Source organism: Didymosphaeria variabile (assembly GCF_027946475.1).
Source record: "Didymosphaeria variabile strain IMI 356815 chromosome Unknown scaffold_6, whole genome shotgun sequence".
NCBI lineage: Eukaryota > Fungi > Ascomycota > Dothideomycetes > Pleosporales > Didymosphaeriaceae > Didymosphaeria > Didymosphaeria variabile.
Genome location: NW_026611625.1, coordinates 91053 through 118577, shown reverse-complemented (window position 1 = coordinate 118577; position 27525 = coordinate 91053). Strand labels below are relative to the sequence as shown.

The 27525-nt window shown below is 53.0% G+C and overlaps 10 protein-coding genes across 10 annotated transcripts; 6 read left to right on the top strand and 4 right to left on the bottom strand.

Annotated features, from left to right (window-relative positions):
* Positions 1 to 788: 788 nt before the first annotated feature.
* TRM7 (tRNA (uridine-2'-O-)-methyltransferase trm7) lies at positions 789 to 1967 on the bottom strand (the record flags this gene model as incomplete). The annotated part of the gene is made up of 1 exon (XM_056216738.1): positions 789 to 1967. One exon carries the CDS (start codon positions 1965 to 1967, stop codon positions 789 to 791), a length of 1179 nt encoding a protein of 392 aa, XP_056068294.1.
* A 352-nt stretch (positions 1968 to 2319) lies between these two features.
* On the top strand, positions 2320 to 4596 carry MAK5 (ATP-dependent RNA helicase; the record flags this gene model as incomplete). Its single annotated transcript, XM_056216737.1, has 1 exon — positions 2320 to 4596. One exon carries the CDS (start codon positions 2320 to 2322, stop codon positions 4594 to 4596), a length of 2277 nt encoding a protein of 758 aa, XP_056068293.1.
* Positions 4597 to 5364: 768 nt separating this feature from the next.
* On the top strand, positions 5365 to 7432 carry N0V89_007976 (uncharacterized protein; the record flags this gene model as incomplete). Its single annotated transcript, XM_056216736.1, has 3 exons — positions 5365 to 5372; positions 5398 to 5967; positions 6022 to 7432. 3 exons carry the CDS (start codon positions 5365 to 5367, stop codon positions 7430 to 7432), a joined length of 1989 nt encoding a protein of 662 aa, XP_056068292.1.
* A 1876-nt stretch (positions 7433 to 9308) lies between these two features.
* N0V89_007975 (uncharacterized protein) lies at positions 9309 to 10574 on the top strand (the record flags this gene model as incomplete). The annotated part of the gene is made up of 2 exons (XM_056216735.1): positions 9309 to 9585; positions 9634 to 10574. The coding sequence occupies 2 exons, from the start codon at positions 9309 to 9311 to the stop codon at positions 10572 to 10574; spliced, it is 1218 nt and encodes a 405-aa protein (XP_056068291.1).
* A 2346-nt stretch (positions 10575 to 12920) lies between these two features.
* N0V89_007974 (uncharacterized protein) lies at positions 12921 to 13916 on the bottom strand (the record flags this gene model as incomplete). Its single annotated transcript, XM_056216734.1, has 1 exon — positions 12921 to 13916. One exon carries the CDS (start codon positions 13914 to 13916, stop codon positions 12921 to 12923), a length of 996 nt encoding a protein of 331 aa, XP_056068290.1.
* A 1116-nt stretch (positions 13917 to 15032) lies between these two features.
* On the top strand, positions 15033 to 16355 carry N0V89_007973 (uncharacterized protein; the record flags this gene model as incomplete). The annotated part of the gene is made up of 4 exons (XM_056216733.1): positions 15033 to 15092; positions 15139 to 15313; positions 15375 to 15895; positions 15978 to 16355. 4 exons carry the CDS (start codon positions 15033 to 15035, stop codon positions 16353 to 16355), a joined length of 1134 nt encoding a protein of 377 aa, XP_056068289.1.
* A 2582-nt stretch (positions 16356 to 18937) lies between these two features.
* Positions 18938 to 21015, bottom strand: N0V89_007972 (uncharacterized protein; the record flags this gene model as incomplete). Its single annotated transcript, XM_056216732.1, has 2 exons — positions 18938 to 20212; positions 20269 to 21015. The coding sequence occupies 2 exons, from the start codon at positions 21013 to 21015 to the stop codon at positions 18938 to 18940; spliced, it is 2022 nt and encodes a 673-aa protein (XP_056068288.1).
* A 309-nt stretch (positions 21016 to 21324) lies between these two features.
* GPI16 (Subunit of the glycosylphosphatidylinositol transamidase complex-like protein) lies at positions 21325 to 23123 on the bottom strand (the record flags this gene model as incomplete). Its single annotated transcript, XM_056216731.1, has 2 exons — positions 21325 to 22723; positions 22771 to 23123. 2 exons carry the CDS (start codon positions 23121 to 23123, stop codon positions 21325 to 21327), a joined length of 1752 nt encoding a protein of 583 aa, XP_056068287.1.
* Positions 23124 to 23321: 198 nt separating this feature from the next.
* On the top strand, positions 23322 to 24288 carry LUC7 (splicing factor; the record flags this gene model as incomplete). Its single annotated transcript, XM_056216730.1, has 3 exons — positions 23322 to 23349; positions 23401 to 23741; positions 23788 to 24288. The coding sequence occupies 3 exons, from the start codon at positions 23322 to 23324 to the stop codon at positions 24286 to 24288; spliced, it is 870 nt and encodes a 289-aa protein (XP_056068286.1).
* An 803-nt stretch (positions 24289 to 25091) lies between these two features.
* Positions 25092 to 26810, top strand: N0V89_007969 (uncharacterized protein; the record flags this gene model as incomplete). The annotated part of the gene is made up of 3 exons (XM_056216729.1): positions 25092 to 25179; positions 25369 to 26098; positions 26192 to 26810. The coding sequence occupies 3 exons, from the start codon at positions 25092 to 25094 to the stop codon at positions 26808 to 26810; spliced, it is 1437 nt and encodes a 478-aa protein (XP_056068285.1).
* Between the last annotated feature and the right edge of the window lie 715 nt (positions 26811 to 27525).

The window sequence follows — 27525 nt, the reverse complement described above, 5'->3', positions numbered from 1 at the left end:
TACTAGTAACGCCTTGAAACCTAGCGCTGCTGTGCGCCGTAAACACGTAGTCAGATGCCGTGCCGTGCTATGCCAAGCGGCTGGATGACAGGCTGCGGTGCGGTGCGGTGCGGTGCGTGGTACGTGGTACGTGGTACAAAGATGACGGCAGAGGGGCGGTGTTTCAGCCACGCTTGGATGTTTGGTTGGGCGCGTGGAGGAGAGGGGGGGGGAGGGGGGCCGAAACGGCGGGCGGGGGCTGGGGGCTGCTTGGGTAGAAGGTAGGCTGGGAAGAGTAGAAGGTAAGGTAGAAGGTAGGCTGGGAAGGGTAGAAGGTAGGAAGGAGGGTGTGGTGTGATGTCATTGCTGGCGGTGCGCGGTGGTGTTTGGATGATAGCATCGGCTGGAGAGCGGTATGAGGATAGAAGTGCGATGTCCAGACAAAGAAGAAAAATTGCGAAGGACGGCATTGTTTGAGCGATTCCTTTATAAAATTTTAGCTATTAATCTTGTATGTGATCTGTGATCTGTCATGATGGCACATGTGATTGGGCGATGGACGTGTATAATTGCGTAGACGCGTTGAAGCATTGCGGGTACGTTTGGCGATTTAGATGGTTGTTCGACGGGGGGTTAAGAGGGAGGTACTTGACGTGATGTGATGTTTGAGGTGTCGTAGCGTCTATTGCAATCGCCTTTTGCGTGCCCAACAACCGCAGGGAAGCAGGGTGTTCCATCTAGCTTCGTGCTCAGCCGTCCCTTTCGTGAATCTGTTGCTGTCGATTTTCTTTCTACGCTCCCTTTATGACTCAAGATCCCTCCTTCCGCTCCTGTCCTTTTGTCTTTCCGTACGCCCCACCAGCTAACTTCCTCATCTCTAACGCCCGCTTATACGGCGGCGCGGTCGGCGGCTGCACCGGATCTAAACTGACTCTGTCCTTCGGCAGCGCGTACGTCGCATCCGAATCATACGCTGATAGATCGCCACAAGCCAGGAACGGCGCTATCCACCGCGCTCCGCCCTCCTCGATGCCCTCTTCGTCGCTCTCGTCTCCGAGATCAATCTCCACGGCGCCGTCTGCCCGGACGGTTCTCGAAGGCTTCGTAGCTTCTGGGTTCTCGTCTGGGATGGGGAGAGTGGTACCCGCGCCAAGCGGCTTCTCGAGGGACGGCTTGAACCCGGCTGGTGGGCGGAAACCCTCGCAGACGACGAACGCTTCGATGCTGGATGCGCGGGAGCTTCGCGGCTTGGCGACTCGAACGCGCGCGAAGACGAGCTTTAGTTGTGCGAAGAGAAGGTCTACGTCTTTTCCGCGGAAGATCTTGGCTACGAACTTGCCGCCGGGTTTGAGGACGCAGAGCGCGAGGTTGAGCGCTGCCCAGAGGAGCTGCGACTGGACGTAGATGTCTAGATCGTGGAGACCGGTTACATCGGGAGCGCCGTCTGAGATGACGAGGTCTACCGGTGCGGAGGGGGAGGGGCTTGTGGAGGTGGAGTCGTAGATATCTGGGTCGAGTGCTTTGAGCATCAGAGGGATAGTCGAAGGGTGCGTGATATCCGCCCTCAGTGTCGTGACGCCTTCCAGCGGACTCATGGGCTGTAGATCAATGGCCACGATACGGACGCCATCCCTCTGTCGCTTCTTCTCTCCCTCCTTCACATCTTGCACGGCACCTCCGTCCTCGCTGGCCGGAACGTCAACCTCTTTGCTCTTGCTCTTGCTGAGACCCAGCACGTACTCTCGCGTCTCCCTTTGCTTCTGCTCCCAGCCCGCGCGCCCGAATTTCTCACCTTTGATCAGCACGCGTGACAGCACTTGACTCCAGCTTCCGGGCGCGGCGCACAGATCGACGACTCGTGTGACGCTCTCGAAGAGGTTGAATTCTTCGTCGAGCTGGAGGAGTTTGTAGGCTGAGCGGGCGCGCCAGCCTTCTTCTTTGGCGAGGCGGTAGTAAGCGTCGCGCTTGTCTTTTGAGGATTTGCCCATGGCGATGAACCCTGTTGCTGTTGTCTTCTGATATTTGTAGGTCCAGTGTCGCACGTGGAGAAAGTTGCAATGTGCGGCTCCTGCCCGTCCTAGATTCCTATCTTTTTCTTCCCAGATTCACAAAAGGCATTCACTCCTCTACCAGAAACGCCAGTGTAAATGTCAAAATCCCGCGCCAGTCAGTCCGAGTTAGGTCGTGAGGGTGAATTCTCTCGCTTCTTTAACCACGGCAATTTTACGCGACGGCGGGGCATCTCTTCCCGACCGCCGACATGTCTCCCAAAAATTTCCAGCACTTTTGGATCCGTAAATACGACACGCGCGCAACGCAATCGTACGCACAACGCTCGCTATGAAGCGCCCACGTTCGTCTCAGAAGCCCGCGCATTTCACGCACAAGCGCCAAAAAGTCGAGAAACCCGTCGCGGTCAAAACATCCGCTCCACGTCGCAAAATTGGCATCAACGACCTGTCATGGAAAGCCGTGTCTATGCCCGACCGGTTGGAGGACTTTGAAGGATTCTACGGGCTGGAAGAAATTGACGATGTGGATGTTGTGAAGGAGGGTGCGACGCTGAGGTTTGAGACGAGGAAGACGGAGGAACAATTAGAGAAGGAGAAGGAAGAGGGGAAGAAGAGGGAAGAGGAAATCGCGAGGGAGTTTGAGGAGATGAAGGATAGGCAGGGGGATGTGGATCTGGAGGTGCAAGAGGAGGAGGAGGCGGAGGAGAGTGAGTGGGAGGGGTTCGGAGACAGTGATGTGGAGGAGGAAGAGGGTGGTGCGAAAGCGCAGCAGAATGGCGATGCGAATGATGTGGTTGAGGCAAAAGAAGAGAAGGAAGCTAGACCGACAAAGAAGACCAAGGCGGAGAAGAAAGCGGAGAGGCAAGAAGCCAAGGGCAAGAAGGACAAGGCACAACATGAGATTCGCGATGAGCAACCGATAGGCAACGGCGCATTCGACCTCCTCGCCAATGCACCGTCAGACGATGATGACGGTGATGTCGATGTTTCGGCATGGGAAGACGTCGGTCTGTCCAAGGAAACGCTCGCCTCGTTGTCCAAGCTGAAGTTCTCCCAACCAACGACGATCCAATCATTGGCCATTCCCGAAGTCCTCGCTGGGCGCGACGTGATCGGAAAAGCTTCCACAGGCTCTGGAAAGACTCTTGCCTTCGGAATACCCATCCTAGAATCATACCTTGCATCTCCACCAGATTCGAAACAGCATACTCCGACCGCACTGATAATATCGCCTACACGTGAGCTTGCGCACCAGCTCTCCGCACATCTGACTGCCCTATGCTCCGACGGTGACTTCAAGGCACCATCGATAGCGACTGTCACGGGTGGATTGGCTGTGCAGAAACAAAGACGACAACTGGAAAAGGCGGATATTGTCGTCGGAACCCCAGGTCGCTTGTGGGAGGTCATCAGCAGCGGGCAAGGTCTTCTGGCTTCTTTCAAGAAGATTCGCTTCCTAGTAGTGGACGAGGCTGATCGCTTGTTAAGCCAAGGGTCCTATAAGGAGCTCGGCGAAATCCTCAAGATCCTCGATCGCGACGATGAAACGGATGAGACTGCCAAACACGCACCCGCTACTGAGATCCAGCGGCAAACTCTGGTTTTCTCCGCTACATTCCACAAAGGTCTTCAGCAGAAGCTTGCAGGCAAAGGCCCCAAAGGCGGTGGCGACCTGATGAACAAGCAAGAATCCATGGAGTACCTCCTCAAGAAACTCAACTTCAGAGAAGAAAAGCCGAAGTTCATCGACGCAAACCCAACCTCGCAAATGGCCACCGGCCTCAAAGAAGGCCTCATCGAGTGCGCCGGCACAGAAAAAGACCTCTTCCTCTACGCCCTGCTCCTCTACCACCCCAAAAAGCGCGCCCTCATCTTCACAAACTCCGTCTCCGCCGTCCGCCGCGTCACGCCCTTCCTGCAGAACCTCGATCTCCCCGCGTTCCCTCTCCACTCCGGCATGATGCAAAAAGCGCGCCTCCGCTCCGTGGAGCGCTTCACCCAGCGCCCCGGCTCCATCCTCGTCGCAACCGACGTCGCAGCCCGCGGTCTCGACATCCCCGGCGTCGAGCTCATCGTCCACTACCACCTCCCCCGCGCCGCAGACACCTACGTGCACCGCTCGGGCCGCACCGCGCGCGCCGCCGCCTCCGGCTCCAGCATCCTCATCTGCGCGCCCGAAGAAGTCGCCGGCGTGCGCCGCCTCGTCGCCAAAGTGCATTCCCGCAACGAAGCCGCGCCCGGCAAGAAGAAATCGGCATTCTTCATCCGCACGCTCGACATCGACCGGCGCATCGTCTCGCGCCTCAAGCCGCGCGCTGTGCTGTCCAAACAGCTTTCTGACGCGACCATCGCAAAGGAGAAAAAACACTCTGAAGACGACTGGATGCGCGAAGCGGCCGAAGAGCTGGGCGTCGACTACGACAGCGAGAGCTTCGAGCAGGAGGCGAAGGGGCGGAAGGGCCGGGGCAGCGGGCGCAAGAAGAAGGAGAAGGAGGCGAGGCAGTTGACGAAGGGGAGATGGGGCGTTGCGGGCGGAGCTGAAGGGCTTGCTGGGGCAGAGGGTGAATGTGGGGTTAGTGAGAGGTATTTGACTAGTGGGGATTGATGTTGAGGCGTTGATGAGGGAGAGGGAATTTGGACTTTTTGGGCGATGCGGGGGCGTTGGGGTTTGATGATGAATAGAGAGGGAGGTTGGAGTAGATGGAGAGGTTTTGAATGCTGGTTGTGCGCAAACAATGGGTTTTGATGGATGGCTGGCTGCTGGGTGGCATGTGAGCTTGATTCTAGGTCTCGTACGAATAGGATGGCACGAGCATATAGGAAAGCTGATATACTATATGGGGTGACGGAACGTCGTTTGCGGCCACCATCCCTGAGCCCGGTTCGGACGTCTCTCACGCTCTGAGGTAGATACATGGGTACATTATACATGTACAATGTTCACTCGTAGAACTTATTGTGTGTTGTTATCATGCATTGTGGACCACCGATATTGCGCTTTGGTTGATTTTATGCTTATATGCGTTCACGGCACGCCCATGCTAGGGGAAGGTGAATGTGAGCTGCACGTGCAACCAACCAACCTCTCAACACATTATCACCGCCGTAACCTTTCACCTTCCGCAATATCCCGAGAGCGTACACCCGACCATTGGTGCGCCTCTCGCAGCTACAAAAACACCCACCGATTCGCCTCTGCCCACCTCACCACCTGCTCACGCACTGCGGCTCAACCCTCTGATTCGCATGCGACCATGAGTAACACCACCTCAGCGGCCATGTCTTTCGGCCTAGCTGGTTATACGGCCTGTCAGACTTCTTCTCAGCCTTGCATTTATCTCGCCGACTATGCCGTCACGGTCACTTGTCCGTCATGGCTATGTTCACCACATTCCATTTCGGACAGCGAAGGCACCGTCTACACAACCCCTGAAAATACCTCGTCTACCCCCGTAGACTCCTCTGCTGGCCTCGTCAACGACGCTCTCCAGTACGTCAACGAGCTCGTCTTCGGCAAGGAGACCGCCCCGAAAGACAACATCACAGTGACCGCTTCGGTCACACCTCCGGCGTCCAATACGCTTTCCGCCATCGATCCCTACAAGCTCTTCTCGTTCGCCCCTGGAAGCAGCCACTTGGAGTCTCCCTGGAACCAGGACCCGATTTGGAAGTATTCCCGATTCGCCGTCGCACTCGTCCGCCTCAGCACCTGGCATGTCCTGGAGTATCTTCGGATTTTCGACTTCGTTGAGGCCCACTGCCCTATCGTGGGCCAGATTCTCCCCTTTATCTTCTTCAAGACTTTCCCTTGGATCTTCCAGTATGCAAAGCTTGCCATTACGATCTCCTTGTTCTACTCCAAGTATATGGTCGAGAACTCCGGGGACATTGCCGCTGGCACCGTTGCTTCGTTGGATGAGAACGCTAAGAACATTGGACTTTGGGTCCTTGAGCGCTTTGCTCGGTATCTTATGTAGTAAGTCACACTGGGCACGAATTGATATTTTGATCATAGGCTAACGTTCTTTAGTGCTCTCTCTGGCGTCATCGCCATGACAGTCCGCGACTGGATTATCGCCATCCTGGCTGCGATTGTTTTTCTATTGATCTTCTGGTGCGATGACAACTTGACCGCATCACAGGACAACTTCGAAGCCTTATTCCGGGAGAATGACGAAATTCGCGCCGCAATGGAAGAGTTATTTGCCTCTGTAAATGTGCACTTTACCAACTTCCAGAATAATCAGAACAGGCTGTCATCTGACTTGCAGGGGATGGGCAACGGCCTCAACCTCTTGTCATATTTCGCTCGTCGCCAAGTCCAAAGCCAAGAGGCGCGATTCGGATTCATCGAGAACAGTGGCCGCGCTCTTCGTACAGGAATGCGCCAGTTGCAGCAACGAATTACTCGCACAGAGAACCGTGTTTCCGTCGTCGAGGGGCGGACGGACCTCCACCGCCGCGAACTTATCCAGCTGCAGCAAGACGCTGAGATGGAACGTATCCGCTCAGATCTCGTCGATGAAGAGACTGGTGGCCGCCTGGACTCGCTCGGCGCCGGGGTGCTTGAGGTTGCGACCGCTGTTGAAGCCAACGATCTAGATGTCCGTGTTATTCGTCAGGAAGGCAAGAAGCTTAAGGAGCTGGTCGGCACCATAACGGCACTGTCGGTGTTTGCCCTCGTTCTGCTGACTTACGTACTTGAACTGGTCGACAACGTCAAGGACCAGGCCACTGATGCTGGGGAGACTGCCACGAAGGCCCAACAGCATGCCACCAACGCTCAAATGAGCGCCGCAAATGCCCAAGAGATTGCTGCAAGCGCTCGAAAGTTTGCCACGGAAATCAAGCAGCAGGTCGACACCATCCTGGAACAACACAACGACATCAAGAGGTGGGCTACCGAGGCCAATACCAAGTTCATTTACCTCTGCAGCGAGACCGTCAAGGTCTTGACCGCGATTTCCTCCCTGAGGGGTACAGCCGTCCTTACCAAGAACCAAATCATTGTGCTCTTCGACAAGATTGATCCTGAAATGGCCAAGACTATCTCTAATCAGTGGGTCACCCTCGCCGCGCAGCCAGATGACGAGCTCAAAATCGAGCAATGGCAGTCCGAGGCAGTCCGTCTAATCAACGCGCGGTTCAATGCGATTCGAGGCAATGTGACCGGTCTCCGAGAGCAGCTGAATCTGGCGTCCACACCGCTTAGCAGCCCGATCCGGAACCAAGTGCGAGAAGTTCTTATGACGCCGGCGCCGCTGTTCTCCGCCCCGACAACCGACAGCTTCCGTGGAGAGACTGCGCTTGCTCAGCCCTGTTTTCGGGACTCTGGGATGTTCGAGGAGGGCCCGACAATCGACGGTCTGCTCGAAGAGCTGAAGGGCGCGCAGTCTGGGTCATCTTCTGAGTCCGACCCTTTCGTTGATAATGCCTTATAGATTGCCATCGAGCGTGGAAGCCTACCGACAGGTGCCTGCCCGATATGATCGCGACAAGATGCCCATAAGTACGACAAGATACCCCACGACTATGAGAGGATACCCACAAGAACGACAAGATACCCACGAAAGTTAAACCCACAATACCCTCAGGAGGAAGCCCACACGGAACCACCACCCTCACCACCGCCTTAACCTCACGACTTTACCCTCCCATAAGCCCTCCCACCTTAACCCTGGCTACAATCTTACAAACCCTCGCGAACCTACCCACCGTCTTCCCACCCCCAAGAGACTGTCACCGCGACAGGCATGGACACTCCGCTATAATCTTACGGAAGGAGTCGGACACAGCTACTCACACCGAACTTGAGGCCCTTTTCAGGGTCAAGACAGGCGAGTTGTGAGTTGCTGCATGTCCAGGGGGTTGGGAACCCACTCACACGGCTTGATACTGCGGAATGAAGTACCTACCTAGGAGTAGGCGCGATCGAGCCGTGTGGGTGGAGGTGTGGTTCAAGGGATGTGAATGGACAGAGTGTGAGGTGGGAGGAGTGACAGTTGGTGTGAGGACGTACGGTGATGGGCCATCAACAGGGGAGGAACGCGATGAGTGGAAGAAGAAGTGGTTCGAGGGGAAAGACGTCCGCCAGCGAAATGGCGGTGTCTCGACTTCTGCAAAGGTGTCGTGGGAAATGGCAAGAAGCGCGTGGCAAGAAGAGCCAAGGGTGTGTGGGGTCTCGAAGTCGGTGGTAATACATGGTTGTATAGAAATGATGTGATCGTCTTGGGAAAATTGAGATGTTGATATGATAAATAGCGCTCCAGCTAGAGCCCTAGTGATGGTGATGTCGTCTTTCACAAAGTATGTCTATGTGGTAATAAGCTCACGTGGCCACGAGCCGCTCTATACTCGTTGCACAGAAGCGCGATTCTAGGGATATAGATGTTACCTGGAAGTCTTTCATAAGAAGTGCCGAAAGAGAACATTGAATGTAAGGACCATCTGTGATGCGATGTATTCTTACGGCTACAAAGTGTCAACGCTAAGGTATCCTAACCATCTTAAGACTAGAGCGCCGCCAACGCGTTTCGTGCAACCACCAACACCAAAGTCACTTTCGCTCCATCACGTCCCCTCGTCTTTCTGTAGAGTACATCTGTTATCGAGATGTGGCCTTCTCTAAGCCCTCTGCTGCATCTTGGGTGACGCTGAACCCTTCGCGTATGGATGCTTGTTTAGGAGGCTGGGTGGGATCATCTTTCAGCGGCAGCCACGCGACGTGCCGCCTCATCTCTCGCTATCATGACCCCTTGTAGAGCGCCATCTCGACTCGCGGTTTGTAATGCAGTCATACACAGAAGCAAACTCCGCTCGTCCTCTCAGACCCGCAATTGCGCTTCTGCATCGTCCCAGGCTGTTATGGAAGACATTGCAAACGATCGTGATTTATTCGAGTACACTTCTGGGAGGTGGATGTATGTTCTAATCACGTGCTTTCTTCAAAGTTCCTTTTGATTTACTGATGTCTATTCTCGTAGATTCAACGAATCTCGACGTCTGGCCGAACGACGTTTGGCATTTAACGTCGATGAACTCAAGAAAGCTGCCGCGAAGTCAGTCAACAGGCCCACGTCGGATGTCAAAAGTTTCCGCAAAATTGCCGAGGGCGGCTTTAACCGTGTCTTCGACATATCAATGAAAGATGGCTCATCCATACTTGCCCGCCTTCCCTACCCGTCAACGTTGCCGCGACGCTTGGCAATAGCGAGCGAGGTCGCGACTTTGGCTTTTGTTCGCGCACACGGGATCCCTACACCTCGAGTTCTGGGGTATTCCGTCGATGATAATGCAGTCGGCGCCGAGTACATACTAATGGAGAAATTGCCAGGAAAGCCTATTGGGGATGCTTGGTTTGACCTTTCCGAACAAGAAAGGCTCAAAGTTCTCCTTCAAATAGTGGAGCTGGAAACGAAGCTCTTCAATATCAACCTACCGGCCAGTGGGAGCATATACTATGCCCGTGATTTGTCTCCTGGTACTCCCAAAATAGATGTTCCTGGGTCTGATGAAGGATTGTGTATAGGGCCCTACGCGGCCTTACGATGGTGGTTCGGCGAACGTGGAGAGCTGAACATCGACCGAGGTCCTCGTAAGTATATTCGCGACTAATATATTCGAACATTTTTAACATTCACAGACAACGATCCTTGCCTCGTCCTCCAGGCTCCTGCTGATAAAGAACTGGCCTGGATCCGTGCCTACGGACGACCCCGTTTCCCTGTCGAGCGCGCGTATAGAGAAACTTTCAATTATACCAAGCAGGATCCCGAGGAACATGCTAATTCACTGTTGGATTACATCCGGCTCGCTCCCCATCTTGTACCTACATGCTCGAAGCTCAATCTGCCTGTTCTTCGCCATCCCGATCTCCAGCCCAACAACATCTTCGTTTCTGAAAATTTCACTATCACCGGCCTAATTGATTGGCAACACTCTGTTGTCCTTCCGACATTCCTCGCCGCTGGTATGCCAAATTTGTTCCAGAACTATGATGATGGGGAGTCCATATCCTTCGTCCCGCCACGGCTCCCGGATGATTTTGAATCAATGGATGAGGGTGAACGTGCGACAGAACAGGAGCGGTTCCGCCGTCGGCACATTCACTTCTTTTATCTAGGGTTCACACAGCGAATGAACGAACCTCATTGGCACGCCCTTGAAGAAGATACGGGTCTCCTGAGACGCCGAATATTCAACGACGCTGGTAGCCCTTGGGAAGGTCTTAGCACCCCTCTTCAGATGGACATGGTCCGGGTATCGCAAAATTGGTCAAAGATCGCCCCTGCCAACCGAGATAGCACTATCCCAGCATGTCCTATTGTACTCACGGAGCAAGAGGCGCAAAAAAGAGCTGCACTGGAGGAATCCCTTCGCGAGGTCGACTATGATATGGAACGGATCAACGGGGTACTTGGCATCGCGTCCGACGGGTGGACTCCACATGAAAGGTTTGAAAGCGCGAAAGAGAGGGCAAGGTTGATCAGGGAGGAAGGGCTTCTCGCAGTCAGCGACGAGCCGTGGTTGAGGGAAATGACCGAGCAACACTGGCCCTTTGATGACAGTAAGGAGGACGAGTAAGGAGTTGAACTATCCAACGAGCTGCGAGTAACTTACCGTCGCTTTGTGAGCAGTAGTTAACATGCCAGCCCTGCACCTGATCACGAAGCCAGACACAAGATGGTGCGTCAAATAAAATAGGGCTATTTGTGATTCTATAGTAATCCGTCTCGTTTTGGGGATGTTTAAAGAGTTTACGATATGCTGAGCGGGACAGACTTATGGCTAACATTAGTCTTCGCTAGCGCCTTGTGCAAGGATCTGGTGCTTGCCAGTAGTTAGGTACCGATGCGGCGATTCCTAGCGCTTTTAGGAGGAGCGCCGCCGCCACCGGTCAAATGTCACCGAAGCGCGACTAGCTACGTGTGTGGTACCCTTTTGCGCCGTTCCAAGACTTGCGACCAACATTCCCCACCTCCGTTATCAGTCTTCGGTCTGTTTCTTCAAAGTTCGCATGGCTGCAAGATATACAGACGATGATCGCACCAGCCTCGAAACCTTTCGTCTCTCCGTATATGCTTATACCATCACGATCTTTCTCGTCCGTACTGCCTCTTTGGGATAAGGGCGCAGGCTCTCCTAAGCCATGAAGAATGTGCTGATTGATTCTCTCCCTGCCAATCGTCCACAGGCATCGCATGGTAAGTGTCCACAGGTTGTCAGAGTCTCTATGCTGACGTGGTGGCCTCCGACGCACTAGATTGCCCCCGTTGTGTCAAGCGACGCATTCGATGTGATCGAAGCTTTCCAGCGTGTGTGAAATGTATCAGTCGAAAAATCCAATGTCCTGGCTTTAAGCCTGTTTATCTCAGATGGAATCAGGGTGTTGCGAGCAGAGGCAAGCTCACTGGGAAGTCGCGCCCAGTAATTACGACAAGTACTGTGAGGGAACCGGATGAGTCTTCAGGAAAGCCCCGCAACAGTAAACAGCAACGTCCGGCTCGACCTTTCTCGCATCCGGCTCCAGCTTGCGATCAGGGCCTCATCAAAAGCTACTCCTCTATGCTTTTTGTCAACAATCTTACTGAACACTTCCACGCAAGGGTCGCTCCTCGTTTGACATGGATCGATCTGGGTAGCAATCCATGGCGGAATACGCTTCAGCAAATTACCAAGCAATCAGCTTGTTTTCAACTATGCTTAGCAGGTCTCGCAGCCGCTCATCTGTCAGTCACTTCCATCTCCGCGAGTGATGAGTCACACTGGTTCCTCCAAGCCTATCACTGGCTTCGCGATGCAGGCCTCGGCATACTGACTAAAGACATACGGTCGGCACTACGTGCAGACAGCAGCATGTCTGGGTATGAAGCAACTCTTGCATCCACTAAGATCCTTGCCTCCACCCTCGCACTCTGTTACTCTGAGAGCTTTGTACCTGGGTCAAAAGACTGGAGCGTCCATCTCCGCGCTTGCCGCACCGTCATCAATACGCTTCAACTACGCAACCAGGAAAGCGGCCGCATTGAGCATCCAGCTACGACCTTCTTAGTCAAAGAAGTTGCTGATCTTGAGACCTTCAGCAATATCTCTGTTTTCAGTCAAGACAGTATCGAGTTACCTCTGTCTGCCTTTCACAATAATCCAATTTGGACCTTCACTCAACTCATCAACGACATTACGACTGCCGAGAGGGGACGTCACGCTGCACTAAAAAATCACCAAATCGTATCGGAGATGGACATGTCACTCTGGCACGCACGTGCCGATCAAGCTTACAACGAGATATTGACGGGACCTTGCCTCGACCAACTGGATGGCTTACAACACTACTTTGAGGCCGTCTTGCGTACACATTACTATGCCAACCTCATCTATAGCTACCAAGCCTTCGCCTCCCCAGAAGCGTTGGCAACTCTCGTGGAGTCCTGTTTTGACCTACTCATCGAAGATATCCAGACTGTAGTCACGGAGGCAACGCAGTCATTTTCTCACGATCTTTTCTTTCCCTTGTTCATTGCAGGAACCGAATGCTATAGAGACCCGCAGAGGCGATCCATCATTGAGCAGCTGTTCCTCGATACCATTTTCGCAACCGGCGTTTGGTCCAATCATACAGCGTTGCAGTTTCTTCGTAGCTTCTGGGCGAGATCGGAAACAGATGGGCGAACGACTTGGATACAGTACGCGCGGGAAAACGAAGAAGAAAGTGGGATGTTCATAGCCTTCTGAAAAACGGAATCTCTTGCGAATCTTTTCTTGTCGCCGTTTTCGTTGTCTGAGCTTCAAATCCAAGATGTTGGCTTGGTGGAGCGATTGGGTACATTCACTGCACCACTGAGTCAGGATATATATCTTAACTCTATCCAAAGTGATGTACATCTGAGATGGCTGTAACCTCCTCCTAAAGATCAACACCTAGTACTACTTTCACTGTTTCTTCCAACCAGGATAGAACGGCGTTTCCTGCAAAGTCTGCGGCTGCCATTCCCTTTCTATAATCCCCTTCTCGATCTGATAGCGTTCATATTCTGCCAGCGCGGGCTTGAGAACATGATCCATGTGCCATATGCTTTTATACTGTATGAGGTTTACCTTTCCCTCGTTGAGGACCTTGAGGCTTAAGGAAGGGATATAGGGCTCATGCTTGAGCTTTGAAAGCGGCGTGAAGAAGGCTTTAAAGTTGAAGACGATGGCACCTGAAAGTGGGAGTCGCCGCAGTGTCTGCCAATCAACCCGGGGATAGAGGTCGTCGATACTAAGTGATGGGTCTTGATTTGCGTGAAGGTCGAAAGAAGGATGGTTGGGTGCGACGTAGAGATGTTGTCCGACTTCAAACAGCCATGAGCCCCTCTGGATCGGTTTCGAGGTCGGCATCTTGGTGAAGAAGCTAGTATAGGCATTAATATTGTTCATGTGAGCCACTATCCCAAACCAAAGGAGGGAATGTACCAGAGATACAGGATAAACGTACCGATCCATACTAAGCTGCATCTTCTCTTTATAGTCCGGGACAGGGTTATGAATATCAGCCAAGCCCAATCCAATCTTCGTCGCGAGGTTCCACCCCGTAGAAGCGCAAATAATCCCAGCCCGAAAATAATACCGACCAGTCTCAGGATCGCGCAGCATGATAGCGAAGTCTTCAGGGACGTTTTCGAGGAGGAACATTAGAGGATCGATATCCGGAATCTCATGTGTTGTTCCGAGGATGTGGTTGCTGAAAGTCATGCCTTGTAGAGTGAACAGGCGAGGATACCGCGCACACAGGAACTGTATGACCATCTCCATGAGCTCTTTACAAGCTAGCTCGGTCCCTGGTAGGGCCTGCAAGACGTCGCTTCGATGGGTTGTATGAATCGCCTGGCGCTGCGATATCCGCTCGGTATAAGTGTTTTCGAGCTCAATCCAGTAATCCGGTTCCATCTTTTGGAATGCTTTACGAGGCTTATATCAGCGTGTGCACTCTTCATGAAATTTTCGCAAACAGATCGGTTTCTTACACATGTTTTGATGGTATGGCCATCTAAAGGGTCTATAGGGTCTCGGTAAGACCGAATTTAGGTCAGACACCATCAACGGATTGGGGAGCGGGACTTCAGATAGAGTAGCATAGTTAGGAAAATCGCCTAGAGCCTTGACGTCGCCGACGGTGAAACCGCTGTAGATATATCGTTCTGAACTGGCGAGCCGATAGTCCGTATCAAGCTCGAGCAGAAGCATCGAACATGCTGCCACGTCGGTATCGCTGGGAGTGTCGTAGTGTTGCGGTTTCAACACAGAAAGATTTCGGCGTTGCGAAGGTGGAAAGGTGTGAGCATAGCATTCTAAAGTGCCAGCACGCGATATGTTCTGGCGCTTTATCCGTGCTTGCTTACCGCCATCACCATGCGCCCAAGAGTGCACTGCCAAAAGTCCGATAATAAAAGCAAAGAAAGCGATGTTTGTATAAAAAGTGATGGTGGTCAGCGACTTCGGATCACTAAATGAGAAGAAAGGCGACTGCCATATGAGAAACAACATGACGCCGAATTGATACTCGAAAAGAAACATGCCCACGCACTCATAGATAAAAAGATACAGAGCGAGTCACCTGATATTGAAGTTCTGATATAGGGCAAGCTCACGCGCTACGTTTCTCAAGCGAACTGCTATTTTGGGTTTAGCGGGCTATGCAGATGTAAGGATACCACCGATGCTAAATGTTTCTCGCCCCACTTACCGCAACGGTGGTAGCTTGATTATCGTAGGATGTGGCGTTGAAAAGACTGAGAACATTCAAAACATTCCAGAAGAGGCAGTCGGGATGAGAAGATCTACCTAGCGGCATCTCTCAAGACAGCGACCGGGTTGCCCAATTAGTCCGTGCATGCCATCCGGACAATCGAGAGACTAGACTGACTCTACGTCACGCTTAATGACTGTGCACGAGGGCTCTATCGCATCACCAGGCATAAACTGACCACAACATTGGCTGAACCCTCCGCCTTTGGACAAGAGTTGAAACTGCACAATAGCACTCTCACCTGGAAACTATACACCATGCAGATCATCATATCTGCGGCTGTCATTGTACTTTCTGTTATCCTTTTTCGCGTAAAGGTAAGAATATTGTTGCATCTTTTTAGCAGCTCTAAAGACTTACAAGTGTGTCTCCACTCAGATCAAGGGTCCAATCAACAATTCAAAAAGAAAAGCCTCTGAGCTTCCTCCAAATCCAAGCAAGAAGACCGCCCCCATCGAGGCACTGAATGACTTGAATTGGAAGTTAATCGAACGGCGTAGGCAGCGTGTGTTCAAGCCTATATACAACATCTCTATGGGTAAGTGCGCACCGGTTCCGCTCTGACGCAACACATAACGCTGATGACTGCGTTGCTACAGGCATCAAGAGAGACACTCCATCGGAGCATATCACTATAGACGAAGGCTATCTCGAGCGCATCTACCACCGAAAGGAGCTGATAGCGGCCTATCCAGACACAGTTCTTGGCTTTATTTCTGGCGGCGAGGAACCAGTGCGAGAACTATACAGTTACATGCTAACCGACTACCTCCCCGTTCGCTTCCCCGCCATGTTCCAGCTTTCGAACAACGGACATGATTTCACAAATCTGGTCACAGGCCAAATCTACCCAATCCAAGCACCAATCGATATCAAAGGCGCACTCCGCAGCCTGGGCGAGATCGTAGAAGAAGAGCTCTTTCTGCTCACGCCGTCTCCAAGTGGCCACCGCGTGGTGGCCTATATTTGCTGCTTTCCATCGGGATTCAACCCCGCTAGATTACTCGGTCAGAATCTCGATAGCATACACAAACCTGTGCCCGGATACGAAAAAATCGGACCAAGCATGGAACGCTACCTCCAGAGGTTGGAAATCGACAAGCCAGTGAAGCGGTCAAATGTGCGTAAACTAAGCTTGCTACCTCCTTTCATATGCGCTCAAGAGCAGAGATGATCTTCTGACATATATTCCAATGCCGCAGTGGACAGTGCAGCAGCACCCCGAATTGCTCGACTGCGAAGTCAACGACCGTCTCAAAAAACTACGAACCTACAGGAAATCAAGAATCAGATATGAAACACGTGAATCCCCCTACCTCTCGAAAACACTCGCCCGCTTACCGCCACAGACGTTCCTCCGTTCAGAACTCCAAACACTCAGTCGCTTGCCTAAGACCGGAGCCGTTCTCTTCACTATCAAGACATACATGTATAACATCTGCGAGATCAAGGAAGAGGGGAGAGGATGTGAGTTTGCAGAGGCTATTGAGGGCCTAAGGAAGGGGAATGTGCCGGGTATGTGGGAGTATAAGGGGGCGGAGCGGTGGGGGGGAGATGGTGTGCAAGTATCTTCTCAGTGACCCCTAGGCTAATAGTCATTTACTCTTATGTATAAGGATATATCTAGCAGATGACATATGTGAGTTGGCTATCGAGCGTGTGTGAATGTATCATAACGTCGTTCGTTCTTGGCTTTTGGTAGTCCTATGATTGAATCTGTAATAATGTCTGTCTGGACCTCTGTGAGTAACTAGACAGCTTACATTCCTCCGTCTTCAAGGTGTGCAGCACACTCCATATGAATCAAAGGCGCCCATCCTCGAGGGGCGGTATACATGGCTTCTCGTCTCTCAAGAATGTCGCGGCAAACAGTGGGGTTACAACGGACATCCGTCAGCGACATGGGGGTGTCTCTAAGCCAAACTGGCCCTATCTCATACATTCGTTCCGCGATCCAAGCAGTCTTGCCTCCTTAGTCTGTCCATCTTTCCACCTTCCAATCCTTCCAGACATATCCTGGCGCCCTGCGTCCCGTTCTCTGACAGCACACCGCCCACATATAAGCCGCTGTGCCCACTATAAGAGCAGAAATAAGTAACGCGACCCACCAAAAGTTCTTAATGCGTGCGGCCCAGCAAACTGCAAGAGTGAATAAGGCCCAAAATAGGATGATCAGAAGGACAGAGCCCATTAACAAGAACTCCCCCGCCTCGTAAGCCTGGAGTCGCGGGGGACTGGCGGAGAACATGCCAAAGTGATCTGGTATGCCCAGGGTTTGCGATTGGATGCGGTATGCGTTGGCGCCGAGGGAGAGGTAGAGAGGATTGAGACGCGGTGGGTCGGAAAGGACCTGGCCCGCGTGAAGGAGTCTGAGAGCTGCGAGGGTGTTGTTGAACATGGCGGGCGGGTGGGTGTGCGTGTGTGCGTCTATATGCGCGTGCGTTTGTCGGGGACGGACCTCAGATGATGGAAGGCCGCGAAAAGAGGACTGGACCTGGGGCGCCTGGGGCGTACCTGTTTGGTAACTGAGAGTTTAGTTTGTGAGGTTGCGTCGACTTGCGCTATGAAGGATGAGGGGGGCGGGGACCATTTAAGTAAGAACAGACGGCGATGACGCGATGTAGCGTTGTGCGAGGACACGTCGGATTTTTGCGTGATGTGACTTATTAATTTGCTGAACCACGGTTCGCCATTATAGGTCAGCACTTCTGAACACACGCTAATAGGCAACGCCCCTTGGAAATTCTGTGCAGTGGTTGTTGAGCGGTCCACCCGGACGCACCAACACAATCCCCAAGCCCGCCGGCATCCTTTCTAGGTTGTTGAAAACGCGCGATTAGGCAGCGTTCGTGAAAATTGAAGCAATTTGACTTGACGAGGGTTACTGTTGCCTGGGAGGAACCATGGTATGCGCGCGCAGAGCTTGACTGCATAGTTAAGCGCTCCGCCCGCCGGCAAGCCCAGCACCTGGACCTCCCTCATAGGTGTTGGACTTCGTATGATCCGCCAATACGTGAATACCACTATCACTTGTCCGTGCGCTCAGGCTCCTTATTCTATGTGACTCATTCTTGAATAGCTGCAGTCACCAAAACATTCACTACTGGGTCCGTTACGCCGCGCATCTGTGCCGAATGTGATGGGCTCTTCGTGCCTTCCTCTTCGCCTACATGATGCAATTTCAGCTGTAGTCGGTGACATCTAGGTGGTGTATGTAGCGTCTGCGGACCGGGATGTAGGTGATGCAGATAGACAGAAATAGGATACGCGTACTAAAGATCTCAACGATACAGATGAATTCGTGGCAGCCTCAGAAGTGGAAAGACATTCTAGGCCAGTTCTATAACATCCATGTTGCAAACACAAACTAAAGTTGGAATCAGTATTTAGAGTGTTGCTGCAGTCGGATTCTTCTTCTTCAAGAAGGCGGGTGTCAACTATTTAGTAGGCGCACTTCACCAAGCTCTGCAGGGCGCAACATAGCGCCTTCGTACCATCGCTGCTTTAATAGGACTCAATGTTAGCGATGTACCAATCCTGCCCCTGGCAACTGGTTCTAGTGAGCTAATTTCCCATTGTCAGTGACGCCAAAATGCTAAATAACCGTTTACGGTCACATGAGATCTGGCGGAGCGGCAAGGAAAACTAGTTTTCAGTTTCCTATGGTCGTATGTATCGATCCACGCAGACATATACGTATATATCCCCTAGAATACCAGTACTGGTAGATAAAATTCCTGTGCAGACGTTGTATCTAGTTAGCTAGGAGCATCCAGAGGTTTGTGCTGTCAAGTAGTACATAGATAGGTCACGAGTAGTATGTAGGCGAAGTGGCGACAGACGTCTGTATTGTCTTCAGAAGACAGCTGTTCAAAACTCCAGTACAAAAGCGAAAGAATGCCTCCGGAAAGTCTACAAAGCTCCCCTCATTGCCAACATATAACTATCGCGCATCACAGGCTGAATCCACACGACCGTCTTTTCTCTCCGCGGCTTTATCCGGAAATGTGGACGCCAGTCTCGTCCGCCACAATTCCCATCGACTACATGTAATAGCAATGCGATCATTGAAAATACATTGATCTGCTTCGCGAATGTCTTCTGGTAGAGTATACTAAAGAGATTAGGTTTCGTATGGTATAGACAGGATCATATGATAGTACTACGAGATCATGAATTCTTTTTCCTCAAATGCTCCCTCTAGTGCTTCGCCATCCATCAATCCATGGATGTAGCAATCGCCGAGGATCTTATACGATCCGTCGCTGCTCTCCCGTAACAGAAATGGGTAGGGGCAGCCGTACAAAACTGCGACAATGTCACCCGCCTTCGTTCCGTCCACCGCCCATCCGTATCTCTCTGCAGAAGAGATGAAAAAGCGGCGGTTGTAGCACCATCTTGTGTGCGCGCCACCATATCTTAATAGTCCGGCCTCGCCTTTTGTCTGTTTTTGTTGTTCACGAAGGCCGGTCGTATCAACAGGGACCACCTCTTCATAATAGCATCCGCTCTTGGCCTCGTCCTTGTTTGCTGTTTGCCAGCGCAACATTCCCATGAACAGCTCCCACGCATACCCATAATCCTCAGTAGGAATGCTATCATCTATAAGGCGATTGCAGATGAAGGTGCGCCACATGTTTTCGTACTTTTCCCACGTGAATCTATCCGAATTCGGCCATGCGAGTCGAACCGATTGCTCCAATGCATCACGCATCCTGCGCTGCTCCACTTTAACCGTGTACCTTCTGTGCGCCTGGGCATCACCGTGGACGGTCCGATTGTATGGCTCGAACTGGTCTACAGGAATCTCAGCCTGGTCATTGACTAGCAATATCTTGTCCAGTAGGCGCCCGCGCAAGCGGATGGTCTGGCCGTCGGGATCGACCGACGGCTGGAACCTGGTATCGCCGGTTGCATGGGATGGCAAGCCACGCATTAGGAAAGGTCTTGTCCACCGTTGTCGAGTCCAGTCGGGAACCCATGACGGGAGACTCAATGAAGTTGGCTGATGTAGCTCGCTGCAATAATACAGCATATCCATACAGCCATGCTGTAGATATCGCACGGCGAGATCTGTGAAGAGGCTTTCTGCGCTCTTTGCGTAGTTCACTTCTATTGATATGGCGGGGTCCATTAACCCTAGCAAGCCATATATCTTGTCCATTGGCATAGTGCTCTTGAATTCGCGAAGGGCGTTCAATTTCGAAGGGAGTTCAGCTTCGGAGACGAGTCTGCCGGACTGTCTCGTCTCACGGAGGCGTCTCACTTCGTTGGCCCTTTCAAAACCGGAAGTATGGGGGATATGGTCGTTACCCCCGTAATGCCTCAGCAAGGCGATGACTTTCTCCATTGCGTCCCAGTGAATGAGGTAGCGCCCAATCTGGATGATGGCGTTTTTTGCATTAGCAAGTTCTTGTACAACCCAGATGCGCTCAAACTGAGATCTTATTAGATATACAGTGTCCCTTGCATCTGGTGCGGGGAGATATTTACCCAAGCGCGGTCGAAAAAGTCCGCAAGAGCGTACCAATTGATAGACTTCCACTCCGGGTGAGACTGAAATAGCTTCTTACGTTGTGCTAGTGTCTCTTTGTCGTCCGAGGATTCCCCACAGTCCGTGAATATCTCCTGGAGACCTCTCAGAGTCTGTCCCAATTTGTGTTCTTCTCCAGTTGTATCTCCTAGCCAGACTCGCACCATGGACGCATTCTGGTAGATTTGTCCCATGATCTTGACGAGCTCTGCTCGCTCTTGGAGATCATCTTGGTTTATACAAACTGCGTCGATCCAAATCCGCCGAGGTGTTTCATCGTCCCGTATATATCTTAGCGCTCGGAATAGCTCGCCACCAACAGTGAGTTCTGAATCGTTGCAGACGATCTTACCGCTTGGGAGGGGACCGCCGAACCTGATGTATATATACTCGGATTCAGTTCCTAGCAAGTCTTTAACGGCTACTGGCCGCATATGGAGTTCGAGAAACTCTTGAAGGATTGCTGGCTCGGAATGCAAATCAGGAATTGGTTGCGACACATCTCTGATGAGCACCTCCGTGTCGAGGTCGAGTTCACGCGCAACACTGCGACCCCAGCAATAGCTAAGAGCTTCGTATGCCTCGCAAGATGCAAACTTCATATTGGATAGTTTGCACACTATTTCTTCGTCATCGTTACCAGGCAAAATAGTCAAGATCCTCGTCTCATGCGGCAGGTCGAGTGGCTCGTAAATATTGGGTGCCATGGTGAAGTAGCAAAGAAACTAGTAATGCAGGTAAACGCCACGGCGCAGCTTCGAGTAGGTCGGGTGTGAGGTAGTCGTTAGAAAAGTCTGCTGAAAATTCGCTTGGGGTATAATAAGCATATTCGTTGACCTCGGGACGATGGAATCGCTATAAGGGTTCTAGGCAGCAGCGAGCCGATGCTCACTAGCCTATCCTAGATGAAAATGCGACGAAAATCATACCATAGGTATACTGTGGTTGCAGCCCTATCCTTTCCCAGTGTATCAAGTTGTGGAAAGCGCACATGATATACACATATTCATTATCTACTACGCCTTCCCAAATCTCGCCTTAATCCTCTGTACTTTCCCTAGTATAATACCCTTCAGCCCACCCAAAGCAGGCACCTCGTCTGCACCCACAAAGCGCCTGACCACCAGATTGAAGATATTCCCAAAGCCCAGTGCCATTACTGTACTTGTCAGAATGATCACGTTGTACGGCATGCTGAAATCCGGCGTTGGAAGCGAGAGCAGCAGCGGCGTCGTCCGAAGATACAACCCCTTTCTGTCAGTCGATTGAAACGGGCCCAGGATGCGGATGACAGCAGGCGGTGCGTCAAATCCACGATTGGCATCTGGTGGGTACTCCGTGTAGCGCAGAATAGCCTTTTCGAAGTCGTAGGTTAGGGTGAGGGTGGAGGCTGGCGGAATGACAAGGCGAAGTTCGAGGTGGGTGCCCCGGACGCGGTCGACGGCTGGGCGGTAGTACGTCTCTTTGAGCGGGTCTTCGGATGAAGTGGAGACGTGCGCACGTAGGGTGTGCAGGTAGGGCTTCATGAACCAGGGAAGCGACTCTAGATATGCGAATTCAACGGCGTCGGTCGGGGAAGGGTTTTTGATTACGGCTTGGACACTGCCGCGCTCTTGGCCGTGGCCGTTGATAGAGCGGGAGGCGTAAAGGTGGGGTTGTCCGCGTACAAGGCCGGTGGTAAGCCGTTGCTCTGGGAGGATGAGATCAAATTCCGCGGCTGTAGGGAGCTTGTAGCAGCGCAGGGTATCTGATGCTGACAGAGACTCTGTGTACTGACCCGTTGTGTTGGCGTGTATTGTGCGCTCTGGTACCGTATTGATGCAGAGCGCCTCTGATTCTGGGCCTTCCGCCTCCGTCAAGGGACATGCGCCCTTCAATGGCTTCCCAAATACTTCGGTCAGGTTCCAGGCCGGTTCCATTTTTCTGTCAAGCGGGTAGCAGGTGTCGGGTGCGTTGTAACTCTTGGAAGTATCGCACTCGATCTCCTCAATTGGAAGGGGGCGCGGGATAGGGTTATCGCGAGGGCGCTTGGAGCGGGGAATGTCCAGCACCATGTCCACCGTCTGCTCCATTTCTATCACGCAATTCTCGCCCAAAGTCTCGCAGACTGGGCGCACGTCAATAGCCATGCTTTGGAAAGCGGCGTCGAAGAGCTTGTGTCCGTCCAATAAACTGGAAACGCCAGCCTTGCCCTTGCAAGGAAGCAGCTTGAGGAAAGGTGTCAAGTTCTCTGTGCACACAACCTCGTGCGGCAGTGTGCCGTGGAGCAAGTGGAGGTTTGATGTGCTCGTGTGGTCGCCTTCGGGGTCGAAGGAGATGACGGGTCGTATCGTCTTGGTAGCATCAATGAAGTTCAGGGAGGCGCAGAAGAGTCCAGAGAGGTTGTTGACCAGCGTCAGCCATCGTGAGAAGGCTCTGTATGTGCGTTAGAGAAGGATCTCTATGATTGCGTTTGGTCATACTCGTCTTCGCTGCTCGCCTCAATCCACGCCCACAGCTCGACTCCATTGCTCCCCTCTCTTGCGCCGTACCACGGCCGCTGGCCCCAGTTCTCTGCATCCCACCTTCCCACGCTGAACCTCAAATGTAGCTCTTTTGTATGCGCATATCGCAGAATCTGCCCCAGCGACCGTGGGAAGAGACGGAAGTTCTGCTGTTCATATGCGGCCGACGTCTCGTTGCTGCGGAAGTTGAACGAGGCCAGGAGCGTGTCCTGCGGGAGCGGGCGGAGGAGCAGGCGCTCGTGGTAATCGGAGCTGGCGTATGCGCACGCAGTCAGGGCACTGAAAAGCAAAAAGGAGAGAGACGACAGCATTGCAGCATCGCAACCACAAAGAAGCACTGCAAGCTGGCCGTTACGGTGCGGCGGTGGTGAGGGAGGCGCGCGTGTGATTGGCTGACTGACCGTGGCTTGGCGTGGTCGCGATTTCTCTGCCGCTATTGCCAGCTTCAAGCTCTCCACTTCTAACAGGCACAACGCTTCTACTCTTGTGCGCGCATATACACCGTCAATATGGCCGCAGAGCAGCGAAGGCTGCTAGGTATGTCTATCCCCCCAATGCGCGAATGTGGCCGCCACTAACATCGCGCAGAGCAGCTCATGGGCGCCGGAGCCATGACTGGCTTCGACCAGCAAGCGCCCAAGCTCGACATCACCGATCCGAAGGTCTGCAAATCCTACCTCGTTGGCAACTGCCCCCACGATCTGTTCACGAACACGAAACAAGACTTCGGACCCTGCCCCAAAGTCCACAATGAGGCCCTCAAAACCGAATACCAGGAAGCCTCGGAACAGCAGAAGCGCGCCTGGAACTTCGACTGGGAATACTTTCTAGACATGCAGAAATACGTGAGGCAGTGCGATGCGCGCATTAAGGAGGCGCAAACTCGGCTTGAGAAGACAGTAGACGAGATCCGTCTCTCCAACCAATATGTGGGTGGACAGCGACATCATGAGAAACTAAAGCTAACAATGCTAGCTCAACACCATCAAAGAGCTCAACAAGTCGATTGAAGCGGGCATGCTAGAGGTGCAGATCATGGGCGAGGAGGGCATGGTCAAGATGGCTGTCGACGAGTTCTACAAGCTTCGCGTCAAGAAGGCTGAGAAGGAAGAGACGGAGAAGATGCTGCGGAATTTGACCGAGACGGGCGGCCCTTCAGGACACCAGAAGCTTCAAGTGTGCGACGTGTGCGGTGCGTACCTCAGTCGACTCGACAACGATCGACGGTTAGCAGATCACTTCTACGGCAAGATGCATCTCGGTTACGCCCAGATGCGCAAGTCGTACGATGCACTCCAAAAGATAGTCAAGGGCCGTGCCCCTCCTGCGCGGGACTCGTATGCCCCGCCTGGCGAAGACAGGAACGGCTATGGTGGAGGAGCTTGGGGAGGAGGAGGCTACGGCGGCGGTGGCGGATTCGGCGGCGGCCGAGGCGGGCGACGCGGAGGTCGTGGTAGAAGAGGAGGCGGTTGGTAATGCATTGGGCCCGGCGTTCAAGGTGTGTGATGATAAATTTTCGGGGATTGACTTACTTCAGTACTGTGAGAGCAGCTTAGGCGCGATATCCCTTTCTCGTTTAATGGGCAGCACCACCGAGCGTATAGAATATCGCCAGTCGCTGGATTCGGGCACCAGGCTTGCTCTAGTTCAATCAAGACATGTACGCCTTCACCTACAATGCGATTGATTTTTTCTAACGTAGCTCAAGGGATATACGCCAAGAGCGCGTTACGCGGCAGTTGGATCATGACATGTCTCTTGTAACCTCAGGTATGTACTTACGACTGAGCTAACCCCGTGATGCCGCCCGTGCCAGTTGCACCGAGGTGACCGGCTCCTTGGCCGTCTACCAAGGGAGAGTAAGCATGAGCTGTTGACCTCGATCCGGAAAACGTATTGTCTAATCCTTTGAATTATCCCCACCGGTTATCTGCGCACATTGTAGATCTAGTAACATGAAGATAGCCATCTCGAGCTCGTCCGTAAAAGCGGTACAATCTAGCCATTGGAATGTAGCGTGGCGACACACGTCACCGTAGTCTCCCAGGGAACACGGAGCAAAAACAACATGCCGCGCAGACCAGAAGTTCTCTGTATGTCTCATCCGGATTACACCACGTGAAGTCACAATGATAAATCGGTTCATGCTTGACCTGCAGCACTGACACTGTCTCGAACCAAGCAAGGGGTATAAATAATTTCAATTCATCACATTTGCGCATTCCACCTGCAGTATTTCTTTCTTGTGAATTCTGTCCTTCGACGACCATACTTCGATCATGTATGTTCCGCTGTACCTGGCGTACGTCTTGAGTATCTGTCCTTTTGCAGCCTCACTGGATCACAGGGCGCCGGCTGGGATCGAAGGTAAGCATAGTTCCCTCCATCACCTACATAAGAAGCTGACGTAGGTAGTAACGAATCATGTCCTGCAACTCGTCGCGGCACCGTACCCACACCCAGTTACTCCTTCATCGAGACACCTCCACAGACGCCGCCGCAATGGCCGTCGACAGAACTTTCCAGTCCCAGGCCTCGTAGTTCCGGCCTTCGCAGCCCCGGCTTATGTGCCTCCTTTCCTTCCACCCTCTGTCAACCAGGTTCCTCCGCCCGTATACATACCGCCTCCTATTGTGGACGTGGCATCTCCCGGCGTCGTTCCGCCTTCTGTCATCAATGTATCGCCCCCTCCTATAATCCCATCACACCCCTTGCCGGCCCCAGCAGCTCCCAAACAGTCCTCTGGCGTCCCCCTAAATGGACTCGCTCCCCACGTAGCCTCGTCACCCCCCAACACACTCACAGAAGCGGCCATCGAACAACCCGTCGACACCCTCGGCGGCCGCGTCTACATGACCAACATCAGTCTCGCTGGCCACCCCTACACCCTCATCATCGACACCGGCTCCTCAGATACCTGGATCGCTGCCTCAGACTTCGAATGCACGTCCCGCGTGTCCCACGCGAGGCTTCCGCAGAAAAATTGCGGGTTCGGAAACCTCTACGATGCGGTGGATAGTAGGACGTACAGCACGATTCCGGGACGGGCCTTCAGCGTGAAGTACAGCGATGGGGAGTATCTGATGGGCGATATGGGTGTGGAACAGCTGAGTGTCGGTGCGGTTGATGGTGGAAAGGGGGGCTTGACGGTGAACCAGACGATAGGCGTTGTGGAGCGGGGATGGTGGATGGGTGACGGGCGGAGCAGCGGGCTGATGGGGTTGGCGTACCCGACCCTGGCGAGTAATTATCGGGACTTGAATTACACGACTGTGGTGGGGTCGCTGTAAGTGTCTACCTACTCCTTCCCCCAGGTCCATATATAGTTTCTGTACACAGAAACAGTTGAAAAGGGAGATTCGACTAATGCCGTGGATAGCTTCGAAACGCACCAAATCCCCGCCATCTTCTCCCTCGCGCTCTCCCGGCCTACACAACAGGCCCCCACCGCAGGCGGCCTCCTCGCCATAGGCGGCATCCCCGACGTGTCCTACTCCACGCCCTTCGTAAGCGTCCCCGTCACACCCATCGTCTCCAACACGTACGCGTTCTACACCATCCCCATTGACGGCTTTTCCATAACGCCTCCGTCTTCCTCATCGGACACGCTCCCCCCCTTTAAAAACATCAGCTCCGACAAAAGCACCAGAAGCCAAAATATCACCGCTGGGAAAAGTACTAGAAGACAGAATACGGGTGCAGGCCAGGGGGCGCCCCTCAAAATGATAATCGACTCCGGCTCCACCCTCCTCTACCTCCCCGACTCCACGGCTGACTACATCGCGTCGCTCTTCGACCCGCCCGCGCGCTACGTCGCCGCGTCAAACACGTACATGACCGCGTGCCACGCCTCGCAGCCGCGCTTCGGGGTCATCATCGCGGGGCAGACGTTCTACGTTAATCCGGCGGATATGCTGAACCGCGAGGGGAGGGGGCGGTGTTCGCTTGCGGTGCAGAGGCAGGAGGAGGGGATGGGGTGCTGGGAGATGCGTGGTTGAAGAGTGTGCTTGTTGTTTTTGATCTTGGGGGAATAGGGTTAGTGTGGCGGGGAGGGAGGATTATTAGACTTGGGGAGGGGAGGGAAAAGGGGAAGGAGGGCAGGCATCGTAGTTGCATCTGAGCATTTGCATGTGATAAAGGCTGGTTGGTGAATGGAGCGCTTGAGGAAACTAGGAAGGGGATGCGTTGTATCACTGTGAACTGCGTTGCGTTGCGTTGCGTTGCGCTCAAGACCTGTGTTTCTAGCATTGTAGCCGAGTCGAAGATGCGTTTCCTGCAACCTCAGCCGGGGATCCGTACGCAATGTCAGGGCACGAAGTAGTATTCATGCCAGGCGATTGTCTAAGACCCAGCGTTACACCGCTCCGTCCAAAAGTGTCAGACATGAGCAGCTGGCCTGGACACCTCCTTCACCCACTTCCCTGGTTGCTGAATACTACACTGCCTTTGTACCCCCGCTATATACGTTCGTTCCACATCCCCGCTCGCATATTCGAGTATTTGCATGATCGGCGCAGAGTCTCTGGACATGCGGTCCATTCCGCCCGTCGCGATGCTGCATCTCAGACTATGAGAGCAGTGGCAAAAAGTAGGTCATATCCGTCTGCGCCTTCAGCACCGGTGCATGCAGTCACTCAATCGGCCTGTCTGCCTAGGAGGGGAGAAAGTAGGAAGTGATCAAGTTTATAGTTTAAAATGCGCAGAAGCTCGAGG